Source organism: Periplaneta americana, chromosome 16 (assembly GCF_040183065.1).
Source record: "Periplaneta americana isolate PAMFEO1 chromosome 16, P.americana_PAMFEO1_priV1, whole genome shotgun sequence".
In the NCBI taxonomy this organism is placed as follows: Eukaryota; Metazoa; Arthropoda; class Insecta; order Blattodea; family Blattidae; genus Periplaneta; species Periplaneta americana.
The window spans coordinates 76977388-76993878 of NC_091132.1; the positions used below are offsets into that span (position 1 = coordinate 76977388).

At 35.8% G+C, this 16491-nt stretch overlaps 1 protein-coding gene across 1 annotated transcript in view; it reads right to left on the bottom strand.

Annotated features, from left to right (window-relative positions):
• Positions 1–201: 201 nt before the first annotated feature.
• The window catches only part of Cdk5alpha (Cdk5 activator-like protein), a 170886-nt gene continuing 154596 nt past the window's right edge, over positions 202–16491 (bottom strand). The window contains exon 2 of the mRNA XM_069849640.1: positions 202–5267. Within this exon, the coding sequence (XP_069705741.1) occupies positions 4872–5267 (396 nt within the window). The 3' untranslated portion in view covers positions 202–4871. The remainder of the gene's footprint in view (positions 5268–16491) is intronic.

The window sequence follows — 16491 nt, forward strand, 5'->3', positions numbered from 1 at the left end:
CATACTTTTCTGTATTATGTATAGTATGGTCATAGCTAAAGTTTCCAGGAAATTATAACTTTTAATAACACTTATTCACAATTTGTTTGTGAAATTGAATGGAAACACAAGGATTAATACCTAAACTTTGCATGTATTGTGACTGAAGTTGTAAATATTTTCACGTGAAGTATGAAAAATAACATAGCGGCAATGATTTTATTTGTTTTAAGGAACAAATTTAAAGTACAATTGCATGAGTTATCTTGATTGTTAATACTCTTATTATTGTATTTACAATTTTGGAACAGTGGAGGAAGAAATGTGGTCAGATGGGTGTACCAGTTGGGGAAGATGCGTTATATAGCCTACATTTCGCTGATGATCAAGTTCTGATAGAGGCAGATGAAGAAGATTACAGCTATATGTTCCGTAAATTGAATGAGGCTTATAAGGAAGGGGGCCTATCATTTAATTTCAAGAAAACAAAATACATGGCTGTGGGTAGTCGCAGCAAGGTAAATTTAGTTACTGGGGATGCACAAATAGAAAATTATGAGTCATTTAAATATTTGGGTGTTACCCTCAACAGTCAGGCCAAAAGTGATGAAGATATTAATAATAAGATTGGTCAAGGAAAGCGGGCCATAAGACAATTAAATACACTCCTGTGGAATGACAAGGTAAGAAGGAAAATTAAGACAAGTATTTATAAAACTATAATAGAAAGTATATGTACCTATGGATCTGAAACTTGGGAAATGAGAGGCAGGATGAAGAAGAAGTTGTTGGCTCTAGAAATGGATTACTGGCGCCTTAGTTGTCAATTTCGAGGATGGATCACATTAGGAATCAGGATGTCCGTAATATAATGCAGGTATCAGGAGATACCTTACAATCAGTGGAAACTAAACGCCTGATATGGTATGGGCATCTCCAGAGAATGTCAGCCGACCGCTGGCCTAATAAGGTCTTCAACTGGACTCCCCCGGAAAAAAAGAGAAGAGGAAGGCCAATGAAAAAAATGGAGCAAGGGGGTTCAGGAGGATATGGTCTGCAGGGGTCTACAAATGGGCGATTGGCAAAACCGGAGTACCTGTAAGTTGAGAAGCGGGAGACGGCGACAGCCGTAAAATTACTCGCAATACATACACATTATTGTATTTAGCGTGTGATTTTTTTTAGTTTTACATGTAATGAAATTGGTTCGAGTAGTACTCAATCTGTTTAAAGTCTCAGCACAAGGGAACATATGTAACCCAGAGCAACTAACTGTTTCTTTCATAAATTTTCTCCACGGATTTCAAAATAATTACGTTTTTTTCAGGGACAACCTCAGAAAATGACGAAAGACATTTGAACCTTTCTAACAATTAATGATTTATAAGAATGAATTCCCAAACTTTGGCAGTATCTTCTTCACGATTACACTCCACTCCTTTTACGAGAATATTTCGCTGTTTGCACCTCCGTTGTCCCAAGCCACGGCTACGTAATACCCCTTGAGCTACAGATCAGTCACATAGAAAATAACAAAGCCTTTATGTTACAATCAGTTTGTCAGGATGATTTATTTTTATATCTACTGTTCTTCACCATGAACTGACAAAACGCATTCTTTTATATCTTTCTTCTTTCATTTATTTGTACCACAGAGACAGACGAATTAACGTGTAGATATAAGATAAGAGGTTAAATTTGTTGCTTTTATGACCAAGATTTTGTATGTTGCAATCGTATTTTAAAATCAAGTTTGTCAGACAATTCGAAATTACTTACTGATCTCATCCTCAGAAAAATGTCCTATAGTATGCGTCAAAACAAAGTGTAAGGAAATTATAGGTTATTACAGTATTATAAAAAAACGCATTATACATTTTTGTTTTGGCGCATACTGTATGAAGATCGCTCGCTCTGTTGAGTCTATGCTTTTACAGTCAGGTCAAGAAAAAGGTAAAATACTACTCCGCGCTTTCCTTCCTCTTTACTCAGCGCGTGTTGCTTTCAGTACGTCATAATAAATTGGTAGCAGAAACCGGCGATAAGTATGAAACTTGCTTCCATAGGACAGCCATACATCTGCGATGTGGAAGGGAGAATTTAAAAATCACTCGCTGTTGTCGCCATATAGAATATATACTACACTGGACTACAGGTTCACCAACGAAAGAGAAACAAAATGCGTAACAAGATCAAAAGTTTAATGAATGACCTTAAATAATATTCTTACTATTTCCCTATCTCAGATAATATTTCCTGACACTTTCTTATAGTTCATTTAATTTCTTTTTCTCTAGTCATATAGTTATTCTTGATTACGTGTTGATACGAAGATATTTGTAAATTGAAATGTTAATTGTTTATATTTATGGATTCAAATATTCATAATTTGTTCAGTATCGTCCCGCAAGTTGAATTTAATACTGCATCAAATTTTATAATATTTTTATATGATATATTGTAAGTAGTATGTGGAACTATTCCTGCCGCTGTGCAACCTACAATATGGATGGGAGTGAAAAACATCAAGGACGCCGCTTTTTTCTTGATCAGAAGAAGCAAGTAAAAATAGCGAACTAAACAGAGCAGATGAAATTCAGACTTCGAGCGACACTAGTTTGAGAATGAAATATGTGAGTAGTACTGAAAGATTTGGGAAATTAAATTTTAAAATACAGTTACAATATCAGAATCTTTATCACAACCCAACCAACATAAATGTTTGTATCTCACGTATTATTTTAATTTATTTGGAAGCTCTGATATAATATATTTACTGATTAAAGTACAGTACAATACCTGATCATTAAGATCAGTATTTTAATGTAAATGCAATTCACAAATGATTATGTGAATTAAAAGAAGAACAGATATAAGAGAATGGAGTGTACTTTCATACGTGTTAATCGATAGACGTCTAAATTTTTAAGTAATTGTCTGATAAATGTTATATACTTTGGCCGCTTTTAAGTGACGATCAGTATACTGCTTTCAGGGCAACGCAATTGATTCTATCTTGAAGGAAAAGAGTCAGGAAAAGCACCGTTATTTTGCTTTCCTGATGTGGATATCCACGTTAGGCCATACGTTTAAATATGACCATCTCTGTAAGTCGTACAGCAGTTCAGTGGTTTTCAAGGGGTTTGAAGAACATGACTGTTGTATGACATGGCCACACTGAAGCATTTCTGTCTCACAGATTCGCCAGCAACTCATGACACACATTTTGAAAACCACTGACGTAGGGAAAATATTAATCAGTCAGCATTATAATTGCTTGAATACAAATATAGGAAGTTGAATGATGTTCTCTTACTGTATGAATGCTATTTATATAGAGTGTATCTACCAACCGGGCGCCTAAATAGTTCCACTCTGAGTGTACCTGCAAGGAGCTGAACGTTCCCTAGATAGAGCATCTCTGAAGTGTGTTCCACAAGTTCACAGAGCGGTATTCTGAAACTACCCGTTTTGCTTCGAGATCAATTCAATGGAATGTCTTGATTAGTCTCAAAATAAGAGTGATCTTTATGTAAGCAACGGTCACATACCTTCAGATCCATTTCTTTATCATCAGTGTGTGAGAAGCATGTATAAATCTCATTTCGTAAACTTTGCTGGTCCTGTTAGCTGTCAAACAGGATACTGCCATATTATACGTCTGTACACCACCCAACTCTCTAATCTCTTATCTAATTTCACTAATATTCAGTTGTATTATTTGCATTAAATAACTTGCAGCATTGACATAAGACGTCAAAAAATCTGAGATGAAGCAGAATAAAAGAATTTCAACTCCATATAAGTTCGCTACCTTTCAAAACATTTTCGTTATCACTATTTCGTTTTGCTATTTCGTGGACGAATACAGAGTCGCAAATTACTCTAAAAATAAATATATTTCCTGCTTTGACCACTGCTTTGAAAATACTGATGTTATCACAATGTCATCCCCAAGTAAGCTCAAGAGAGCCTTACAGCGCGACACAACCTTATGAATAGGTTCTGCAAACTGTCACAGAATTCGACCAAGAAAGTTTAAGGGCCTGTTCCACTGGAGAAAAGTCAACAATTTTGAAAGAAACATTATCCCAAGTTTAATGGATTTATATAGATATAAAAGCGCTAATTATAGGCCGAGTTGTAACCTCTCCTGATCATTATGGCACCACACGAGATTCAGTGAACGTGTCATTGTTTATAGAGTTTATCACTGGTTGACTTACGTCATTTCGTTAGCAAGTGACAAATAAGATGACATAGTGTCAAAGAAAAGTATCAAACTTTTGGCATTGATAGTGTTTTCTGGTACAATGTTTTTCATGTTGTCTGAGTATTGTGCCAAATTGCAAGAAAACAGAAACCGCATATTTCATGAGAAGTGTTACACATAGAATACTGACATTTCGATATTTTGAACTTTTATTTTTCAGAATATGTCGGTTGAATCTTAAATCATTAGGCAACGGAGGGTGATGTGAATCTCAAGTTACGTGCCATGATGTTCAGGAGTGAAGTCATATTTCGGCGTTTTCTTTCAGTCTTGATATCCAGAAAACAATAAATCCTAGGACACTGTCTCTTTCCTCAAACATTTTACCAGTTTTTCAGAACATGCCCAGGAACCTCATCGGTCGAATCCGATGTATAGTTCGCAAGATATGAAGAGTCTTATGCTTGCGCTCGACCAGCTGGGATGCGTTTGCTCGGTACAGAATGTTCAGGTGGAACTTTTACAGAGCGCGAGGGAACTGCGCGCCTAGACACCCGGTCGGGGTGCGAGCGGGCGGGTGTGGGGGCCCGGTCGGTCACAGAGTGGTGACGTACTGCTTGCAGTGGCGACTGCTCTTTGCCAGTGTCAATTTGACGAGGAAGGTAGATGAGGAAGCCGGTCAAGCCGCCGTCGTGCCGGCCGCCACTGTGGTGACGGGCGTGGGGGCGGGGGGCGGCAGCGGGGGAGGGACGGCGGTGGCAGCCGCACCGCACGCCTTGAGCTCGGTGAAGATCTCCGTGAAGAAGCCCGGCTCCGCGTTGATCCGCAGCATGTTGCGGCTCAGCCGGTTCACGATGAGCAGGCAGCGGTCCCAGAACTTGTCCTTGTTGTCCTCCACCAGGAACGGCTTGAGCGGGTACGAGATCTCGTTGCCCATGTACGAGTACGACAGGTAGAGGCAGGTGAGCACCACGGCCTGCAGCTCCTGCTCGCAGTCCACCTCGTCCTCGTGCACCAGCTCGCGCACCAGCATGTACACGAACACCACGTTGGCCGGGTTGATGAACGCCACGTCCTGTAACACAGGTTAAAATCCATGTGATCACGAATTATTTTCAAACGGGTTTCTTCTACCTTAACTTCATTTTAAGAAGGAACATGTGAGGAGCATAATATCAAATCGTATTAAGTCGAAGAAACAGTTTTTTTGGGGGAAATGACGAAAAAACTGGAATAATCTTAAACGGAACAAATTTTCATTGCAGTTAACACAATCACTTTTAAACACTTGTTTCACAGTTTAAAAGTACGACGACTTGAAACGATCAGACTACGCAATATGAAAGATAAAATAAGAAAAAGTATCAAATTCACCGGTAGGGCTAATAAGTTTTGAAAGGATACTCCTCATGTGGAGTCGCACAAAAATTCTTATAACTTCCAAAGTTTTAGAGGCAAGTGCTTCAAACTTTGTACATTTACTGTAAACGTCTTATTTTTCCTTAATATTTTCATAATTTTTAAGAAGGGAAATTTCAATTTTTTACCATAGTATACCTAATAGGCCACAAAAATGAGTTTAATTTCCACCCAAAATTTTCGAAAAACTGTTTTATATCGACCTGCTATTTTTCACTTGCTTACAAATGGCTATAGCGGGAGAGACCTGCCATTGGTCGGCGATAGAATCACCTGGAATATTCGCTTGGAGTCACTGTACAAAATTTTTTAAAGACACATATTACGAAAGCGGTAAAAGTTAGTATGCACATTAGGGAAATTTTAAAAGATAGGAAGTACTTCAGTATAAGTAAACAATAAAAGTGGTGAGCTGTTCACTAGACAGGGAAAGTTTTCAAGATGAGAGGTTTAGCGTCTCTTATCCGCAGGTCTCTTACAGCACCAGTGTGCACTCGTGGCTGTTGGCGATTAAGCTGTCTCCCTATCCCTTCTGCAAGACGGAGCATATTTTGTTGCACTCCTTGCACTCTACCCACTTCAGCGAGTGCTGATGACCACTGGGTTAGACAGTAAATGGAGGGAATGTATTATAGTAGGCCTAGTAGGAGAAGTAAAGGTAAAATAAGATGACTGAATACGTCGATAAAAGTTTGTATGTGTTATTGTAATTAGTAGGTGAGCACGAAACGGAGATGTGGTGGCGACCCGTGACTAAATAAGAGCTGTAGAAATGAAATAAATATATCATATCATGCGCGAATATAGCTTTCCACTGTCCTTGGGAACAGTACTTGTTATTTCAATTATTTTGCATTGGCCCTTCTTAAAATGCGAGGTTCAGAACTTACAATTTTAAAATAAAGTTGAAGTAATTATTATTTTATGATATTTAAGATGTATGTAATTATTCTCAATTGACCTTTCTAAAACACAATTTTTAGGGTCTATAACCTTAAAGTAAAGGTGAATGTCTCTAGCGTTTCTAATTGTAGGGTTTTATTAATTATCTTTATGAAACACAATATATACAATTTGTTGATAGTTCTAGCTATTTTTATTTGTTCTGGGAGCGTGTCTCGGTAATTCATAGACTGAATATAACTACAACGTCTTTGGATTGAATGGTGATTGTAAAGAGATGGTAGAATGTTTATAACTGTTAGGAAAAATAGGAGAACTCCGAGAATAAACCTTCATAATCCGCTTTGCCCATTACAAATTCTACTTTAACGTAAACGGAGATTCAACCCTGGTCGCCACAGTGAAAGATGTGCTAACCACAGGACGAGACTACTGTAGGTTTCTAGTAAATACTCTATAGAATTGGTTGAGTATTAATTCTCACTTAAGTATCATTATCATGTATCTAAAAATTTCGCATTATAGATCATTTAAATCACTGTAGAAACATGATTAATATTAGGGTCTATTACTTTCACCCTAATAAGTTTTCTTCATAAATATTTTCATATTAAAATCAGGACAAAAGATTTCGTCACTAAAATGTCTCATTAAAATTACTAAAGTCAGCCGATTGATTGTCACCTATGATATAAGTATTCGATCCTCAATGGATACTGTGATATTTATGATAATAATCAAACCTTTGGTGTCACGCAGATAACATTTACTTTCTCTTTGAATTTTTTCAGAACTTCACACTAGTTAGTTCCTCTCAGAATGATGCAAATACTATTTCAATTTACAGTTTATTTTTTTGAACCACCATTCAAAAGACTTTTTGCTAATAGATGTTTACGAAGAATTTTAAAAATTAGGTGGCCAGATATAATCACAAACTCAGAACTATGGAAGATAACAAATCAGAAAGAAATCACAATAGAAATCAAAAGACGAAAGTGGAATTGGATAGGGCACACAATCAGGAAAGAAGATGGAGCAGTAGAAAGAATGGCTTTGGATTGGAACCCCCAGGGCAGTAGAACAAGAGGAAGGCCAAAAAATACATGGAAGAGAACAGTTTTGGAGGAAATTGCTAGGGAGGGGAAAACATGGAGCGAAGTGAAGAAGTTAGCTACAAATAGGGTCCGATGGAGGCACTTTGTGAATGCCCTATGCTCCTCATGAAGAGATACAGGAGTTTGATTGATTGATCAAAAGACTTACATATGTCATAATTTGCTATACTTTCATATTAGAAGCTGAACATTTGTTTTCTGGATTGCACAAAAAGGCATTTTTAAAACCTCAAAAAAGTAAGATACTGGTATGTGATTTTATTTATAATAGACTTGCCCATAAGTTTTACCTCGCTTACAAAAGCTGTCACTCTGACCGTTAGGTCTTTATTCTGGTACCAGCCAACTTTCCCTCCCTAACCCGTAAATAGCCTTCCGCCCTTGACCTTAAAGATGACCACAGGAACGGTCTCTTTGTACCAATATCATAGCTCGCAGACTTTATAAATTGTATGACTTATGTAGATATAATCATTTTTATCATTTCACATAAAGCAGCTACTTGTATAATAATTTCTAAAATAATTATTATACTTATAGTTAATATTTAGGAATGATACAAATATCAAAATTAGTTCACAATGCATTCTACATGTACAGACAGACCTTGACTTCAGAGGGGATATCAGGGTTATTTCCGATCTTTGATAACGAATTTGAATGACGTCATGTGCGTAGTGAGTGATTTCATAATCAGAGTGCACTGTGCATCACAGTAGCAATTCCCAAGAAAATCGAGCCTTTTTGGGACGGGTACATAACAACTCTTTCCGATGCTAAGTACAGTTACGTGAAAATCATAGGAACATGCAAAAATACGTGGTTTCGTTATTTCCAAGAAAGGCATCTTGTGTGTACCTAATAAGACTGGAAAAGATCGGATGGGATTAATTCCAGAGTGGAAAAAGCAAGCAAATCCACCCCCCGTCACAAGTCGCCGTACCCCACGAGATGATACAAATTAATTCCAATCGAATTTTTCCAATCCTATTAAGTACACAGAAGATATCTTTCTTGGAAATAACGAAACCTCGTTTATTGCAATCTTCTTTTATTTTCACTTAACTGTACTTGGCATCGGAAAAAGTTATGTACCCCTCCCAAAAAGACTCGATTTTCTTGGGAATTTCTGCTGAGAGTCGCCGTGCACTCTGACTGTGATATCACTCACTACTGGTCTGTCACCTCGCGCCACAGTTCAGCTGTCGTGTGACCCCTGACGCACATGATGTCATCCAAATTGGTTACCAGAGATCGGAAACAACCCTGTATTCCGAGTGCATCGTAAGCCAGGTTCTTCGTAAGTCGAAAAGTCATATACAATACACTAAAATGTTACAAGTGGGGTATAAAGTATACGTTATAATGCTACACGAGGTTCAACACTTTTAAAGTTAATATTACACAAAATTCAGCAAGTATTTATTTAAAATATAGTACATTATTTAAACAATCGTAGTAGAACTCAGTGGAGCTGTTGTAAGTGCTAAGAATAAGTGGGATGGTTGTAAGTCGCGATTACGTGATTTAATTTTAAATTATAATCCAATTCATTTAATAACATTATACTTCATTCGGATTATGTTCGGAGAAATTGACTCGTAGTTACTGAATATGAACAAACTTCGTCTAATATAGTTTACATCTGTATTGCTTCTTGTCAACTATCCAGCAGTACTAAGCCTATAACTCACAAGGAATGCTCACCAGGTGATAATGGACTTTCACAAAGATTTTTGCCCCATAGGCCTACATTCCATTTGAATTAAGAAATCTCCCTATAAATTTCTACATCTGGAGAAGGCTGAGCCTTTGAGTTATGATTTTTTCAAAATAATCGCTTGACAATCATATCAGTCTCATATCTCCATTGCCATCGTGAAGAAGAAAATGTTTAAAGCCCCAAATGTTTATGCATTGCCCTCAAAGTCAGAGCAGCTTATGAAAAATCAGTTATTCAATTGGTTTCAAGAAGTATACTTTCCATCTGCAAGTGATCATAGCATCTTTCGGTAGACTCGTGGTCCAGTTCCGAGGTAGACAGGCTATAGAAACACAACAGAACAAATACTATAGGCGCAGTGCCCACAGTCAGCATATTTTATCACACAAGTGGAGACGTAAAAATGCCGAAAGAAAAACAAAGCAGACAAAGTTTTTTTGCGACAATTAGTGACTGAGTCTGGTGAGAATGTATTTTCCACAAATGGAATAAAATTATACTAACTTATTATTTTGTTTGTATTTTAATATTAAAATCACGATTTTTTTTAAATTTTAATGTCACATTTTCAGAAATTTAAGATCATTTTATAGGTAATTTTTTGTCATTTTTAGACCAACTTCTGAGTCCTACTTATAACCTCCTACTTATCACTGTGAAAACTTCTATCGTTCTCCATGCCTTGGCTGGCAGCAGCCATCTTCATACTCAGCTGTTTCCTGAACAAATGCGCATGCACGAAGAACTTTGTTTCTTAAACAAAATGTGAAGGCATAAAAGACTTCTGTTTTTTTTTTTGCAAAAAAAAATTCGATAGAAATCGTGCTATGGACTTAACTTGTTTTGAATGAAATCTTCATATTTCTGCCTCGATATTTACCTACTTCATGGAATTGAGTTTCGAGTGAATACGTGTACAGCAGATCTCTGACGATTGCAAAGGATACTAGGAATATAGTTTTTTTTTTCATTTTTGTGGACTTAACTCGTTTAGGGAGAAAGCTCTTCAATTAGTTACCATTATTTCATACTGTGAATTAATTTGTTTATTAGAAACAAACATTTCATTTATTTCCAGCTTAGCAACAAAGGAATTTTTACGTCATGTTAAGGCTTTAAAAATTTCATTATAGCTATATATAAGGAAAATAATTTTAGTAATTACTAGGATAATATAAACGTTGTGTATCGTGGCTAAAACTACATTAAGTGCTTGTGAAAAATTATGACACTCGTGTCATAAGCATCTCATTCACATATAATGGTCAATTTTAGCCACTTATAAGGTAAATTACTGTTTTTTTTTGTAGTAAGTCACAATAAAATCGACTGATTAGATTTATAATAAAATCGGGATTGTATGTTGTTAATTTTAAATAATAACCCTCCTTTAATTTTAATAACGTTATAATTTTTCAAAGGCATATTTTCCGGAAATGTTGACTCATATGAACAGAATTCGTCCAATAGTTTACACCTGTATTCCTCTCTTGTCAACTAATCAGCAGTACTATGAAATCAGTTCATTCTTCGTAATAAGAAATCACAAAGATATTGATCTGCTTAGATTTGAAATAAACCGCGATTGTATCTTTTAATTTCAAATAATAAACCCCATTATTATATTTCATACACATCTTTTTTGGAAAAATTGACTCGTAATTGCTCGTAGTTGCTGAATGTGAACAAAATTCGTCCAATGGTTACATCTGTATTGCTCTCTTGTCAACTAACCAGCACTGCTATAATTGTAGTCATTTATACAGTACAATAGGTATACAAAGGACGTGTTATTGCACGCGTGAGATGTTTTTCAAACGAGCCTTCAGGCGAGTTTAAAAAAATCTCACAAGTGCGGTAATGATTCGCTTTGTTGTATACATGATTTTTTTTCCACTACCAAGTTTTTTAAAAATAAATATTAGGTTTACAACTGAATTTTTCAGTTCCTGTGAAGTTTACAGACTCTGAAGTATGAATTAACGACTATAATTGCATTGCTAAGATCGGCGTTGCTGAGATATCAAATAAATAACAAATAATTAGTTATCAGTCGCCATGGTTTATTGAAAGAAACAGTTCACGAAATGTATGTGGAGTTATTTCTTGTGAAAAATTAGTCCAGTATTTGTGTTTTACCTACAACTTAATATGGTGCGGGTATAAATATAAACACCGTCACCAATAGAACCGTAAACAATTTTATTACTTAAATTTTAATTTATATTTACTTCTTTTTCAAAGACGTGCAGAAAATATTTTTTCATGCTTTACAAAACTGACACACTTTTGACACTCAAGAGTATTAAAAAATACATACTTTGGAGGTTGGTGGCGTAAAAAATCCGTTTATTCTTTGTAATAAGAAGTTACAAAGAAAATCGTCGGTTTAGATCTAAAATTAATCACGATTGTATGATCTTAATTTCAAATTACTCAAGCCAGTTTAATAAAATTATTATAAATTGACACGTAATTACTGAATGAGAATAAAATCTGTACAGTAGTTTACAACAAATTACTGTACCAGACATACCGACAGACAAGCAGACTAGTAACGTGCCCAGAGCCATTTTTTGGCATAATAAATGGAGATAAATTTATTTTTGCGAACATCTTGAAATACGATTTTTTGCAATATTTATTTTATGAGAGTATTACAGACCGCTGTAGCCTCACAGGCATGCATATTTATATTATCAGACCGAGCAGAAAACTTGGGAGACAAGTGATGGAAACCGTCATTTTTAAGGAAAGAAAGTCCTTCTATGAGTTATAAGTAGGGTGCGGATTTTTAGGTTGTTAAAATGTAATTTTAGGTGCCTAAAATAGGCTTGAAAGTGTAGGAAATAATCTCTAAAGAACTGAAAATAGGCTCTAACAAAAAATAATGTTTTCTTTAAAAACATATTCCAAATCATGAGGAATTCACTTCTAGAATTTAATAATTTTAAATGCTTATACACCGTTACCACCACCACTACTAAAAGTACAACAACAAATACCTAACTAGTTATACATAAAATAAAGAATTAAATGTGAAAAATAAGTTTTAGACATAAATTCAGTACATAAACAAGTCAAATGTAATCAATTTTACCAAGCCTTGTCCGTTAATGTCCATAATTAGCTTCACAATACATTACTAGTACTTTTTCTAAATTTTAAACTAAAAAGCAATGCCGTCTGTCACTCAACACAAATTTGTATGCTGAAAATGAACATTCCACATCTACTGAAGTAAAAGGAGCGTATTTCAATTTTGACACTACTTGGACAGGAATGTTACATTGTAAATCGGTGTCCTTCACTGCTAGCATAGCTGAAGCAGTACACAGGTCCTTCAGTCCTACATTTTTCTGCAGAACTTGCTCCAGGTTTTTCCATACTTAATTTCGAACAGAACCAGGAACATATTTCGAATTTAAAATACAAATTTTCGAAATAAGAATGTGTGTTTTGACTTATTAGAGATAAAACATACTTAATAAGTCAAAATAAGCTCTGTCGTCAAAATAGGAATTTTTAGGTGCTACTAAAATATCAATTTTAGGCATAGTTTTATATGAAACGTGTACTTGCAATGAACTTATCTTTTAAGGATTGAAATAGGTTTTTACCTAAAATCCGAAGTCTAGTCATAAGTCTAAAACAAATACTTGTCCTGCTTTACTGACAGTATCTCTCCAAAGAATTTTTACAAATAGTTTTTACTGCATTTAAAAATCAATACTTCTAGAATGTATTTGAACTCAGACACCTCAGATCAAATGACAGGTATTATAACCACTAGGAAACTACTAACAGGTGTGAAGTGACATTTTGGCAACAGAAAAATTTTAAATCGTACAGTACACGAGCATTATGCATATTGTTTCAACTGCAAGAAAATACAGTAGATTCACTGAATTGTTGGTGATTTTCTCACTTTCGTTATCTGTTCTCCCTGGTTGTGATGTGCCATCCCCCCAACAAGGGTGGAAGGAATGGAGTTTCCGATCTCTCGCTGCGCTGTTTTTATGTCACGCTGCAATTTTACGAGGGAGCGCCACTGTACTCTATTGCAATTTAAATTAGCAAAGTTAATTTAGAACCGACTGTTACCATGCAAGGATGGGGGCGAACCCGAGTTAGCAGGGGGTGTTCCTAGTATTCGCACCTCGGCCTGCAAATTGCAAATGTCATTTGCACTCCCACAACTTGTTACGGTAGAAACGATAACAATCTACTCTCTTATGTGGGATGTTTCAAACTGGTGGATGCGATGTGCGTAGCATTGTTACAGGTTGGAGATAATTTGTCTTAACTTAAAATCAAGTCTGTCGGAAACTAATTTCTGAGTGTACTGATTGATTTTGTATTTTTTTCATTATACGAAAAATGACTTCACAGAAATACAAGTTTATAGTGTCTCTAATACTGAAACTTTTTTGGCACGCTTTATATCTATTTCTCCGTCTGCCTGTCTATCCCGTGTACAACGAATTCTCCTAATCATTGGTGATATTTATTCTTATTCAGTATCTATGAGTCAATTTACCAGAGAATGATGTAATTATATGTAAGACGAGGGAAGGTCAAATGTAAACCGAACTTTTTATCCTACTCTTGAATGGAGAAATGTACACGACTGAGACCGAGTGGCGATATTAGTGGACGTGTTTAGACTCCTCCTCGTCATGCAAATCATCTCTCATTCCATTCTTTAGTAGCTAGCATGTTGAGCAAGCAAGCAGTACCTAATGTCATTGTGAAACATATTGTCGTGCAGGGAAAACGCACTACGGATGAAAACGCCACATCTTTTAAACCGAAGGTTACCTTGAATTTGTCCAGCAATTGACAGTAGTAGACAGCACTAATTCTCCTTCCTTCATGGACAAAATTGACATAATACAGATTTTTAACGAAGTGAAACCGACCACGATTTTGCGAAGCTTACGTGAAATGTTCGGAAATCAAACATTAAGACATTTTCATGGCATAATGTATTCACTGGTAGATGTAAAGATATGCGGATTTGAAGCATTCGCGCCACCTGACAACCAGCATCACTCCAGATAACATTCGAGCAGTTCCAGACCTTATTGAAGGTGATCGACGATTAACAGTGAAATTTATAAAGGGATTGAGATGAGTCATAGCAGTGTGATTCCACACCCGTTGAATGCGGATCAGATGGTGCTAAATTGAAAATTTTTCAGGCTGTTGAATCCGTACGAAGCAGAAAGGACACATCTTTTTATCGGTTTCTCACCTACGATGAGTCACGAATACATAGGCCTAACTGTACTCCAGAATTAGGCGGGTAAATGTACTGTAGAATGAAGAAGAAAAGGTGAAGCAGGTCAAATTGTCTGTGAGGTTGGTTCTTGCCACTGTTTTTTTCGGATTACAGATGGATTATGTATGTCAATTTTCTCAATGAAGGAAGGGAAGTTAATGCTATCTACTATTGCCAATTTCTGAACAAATTCAAAGCACCTATTGATGTGGCGTATCCATTCGTAATATATTTTCCCTACATGATAATGCTCGGCTTCATACTATCACCGTAATACAAGAGAAACTAAACGCTGCACTGGACTGCTATCGAACATCCGTCTTACTGCCCCGATTTAGCGTCATATAATCAACACTTATATGGACTACGATTCGAGAATAAAGAGAAGTGGAACATTTTGTGTGGACGTCAATCTGTTTTCTACAGCACAAGAATAAAAAATTGCTAATCCGACGGAAAAAGTGTTTAAATATTAAAGGAAACTATGTATAATAGTTATTTATGGTACAAGCTTGTAAATATTATCTTTTTGGAACGAGTGTAAAGTTCGTGAAACGAGGGAAGTCGAGTTTCATAAACACACGAGGGCCAAAAGGATAACTTCACGGATGTTTTTCCTACGATAGCACAAATTGACATTAAATAAATATTTTAAATTAGAGAGGTTATTCACTATTTTACTCGTACGTCCGTCGAAATTGAAAAAAAAACATTAAAAAATAAGTATAGGCTACATGGAATTACAGCTTGTTTTATTCACGATCATGATTTTATTGCTGTCTAAACCGGCCATATAATCAACAAAGCGGTTAGGAAAAGTTGAATGCCACATCTTGTTGAAAAGAGTAGCCTACTACAGATGTGACTTCAGAATAATACGGGATAAAATATAAATATGAATGTTAAATTTGTTATTTATTCATGTTACGTGTAATTTTTACGTCATGAAAGATCGAAGTAATGCATTAATATCTTATTGAATGAAGTTTGTACATTGAGTATTACATTTTCTTTGGCAGTGCGTAAAATGAATAGCAGTGCGTAGAGTGATTACTTACTTTTTAAACACTAATGTTTTAAACGCTTACTTTAGGCACTGATAACAGTGGATAAATTGAAACTTTACGCACAATAGTGCAAAAAATTACTTATATGAACATTTGTTAAATAGTAATTTGATAAAGTGTGGGTAAACATTTGTCTATATTTGACTAAGCTTCGTACGACAATTCTTATGAAATTTAATGGAAATTTATTTGAAATGAAAGACAATGGCGATAAACTCAAAATCTGTCAAATTATATTTTTATATTTGGTTTTTGCAGTTCATGAAGAGATAATAGGCACACATGGTTTGGAGAAATTAAATATATCCTGCAAAATTATCTCTTCTTTTCGTTGTAAAGTACGAGTATTTTAAAGTCCAGCAATGAAACGTTAGATTACAGCCGGAGATTTCATTTTCAAAAGAAAATTTCTATTTGTAGTGAATGCATTTGCTTGCTTATGGATGGGTGAGTAATTGAAGTAACATCCGAAAAATTCAGACTAAAAAGAGCGGAATCTGCTTGAGGGCGTAAAATAGGAAATCACTAATACACTTTTGACCATTAAATATAAATTTTCGTAAATAAAAAAAAAATATATTAGGAAAGATTAAAATATGAGTATACGTATTGTGACAGCGACGTGAGAATCGAACTCACGACCAGCGTCCCGCAAGAAAGCAGATCGCACAGGCTCCACGGAACATTGAGTGACGTCGCGCGGTGGAGAGAAGAGAGAGGGTGTATTACGTCACGCGACGAGTCTGCGCGCGCAGCTGCTACTTGACGCAGTGAATGTGGAACGA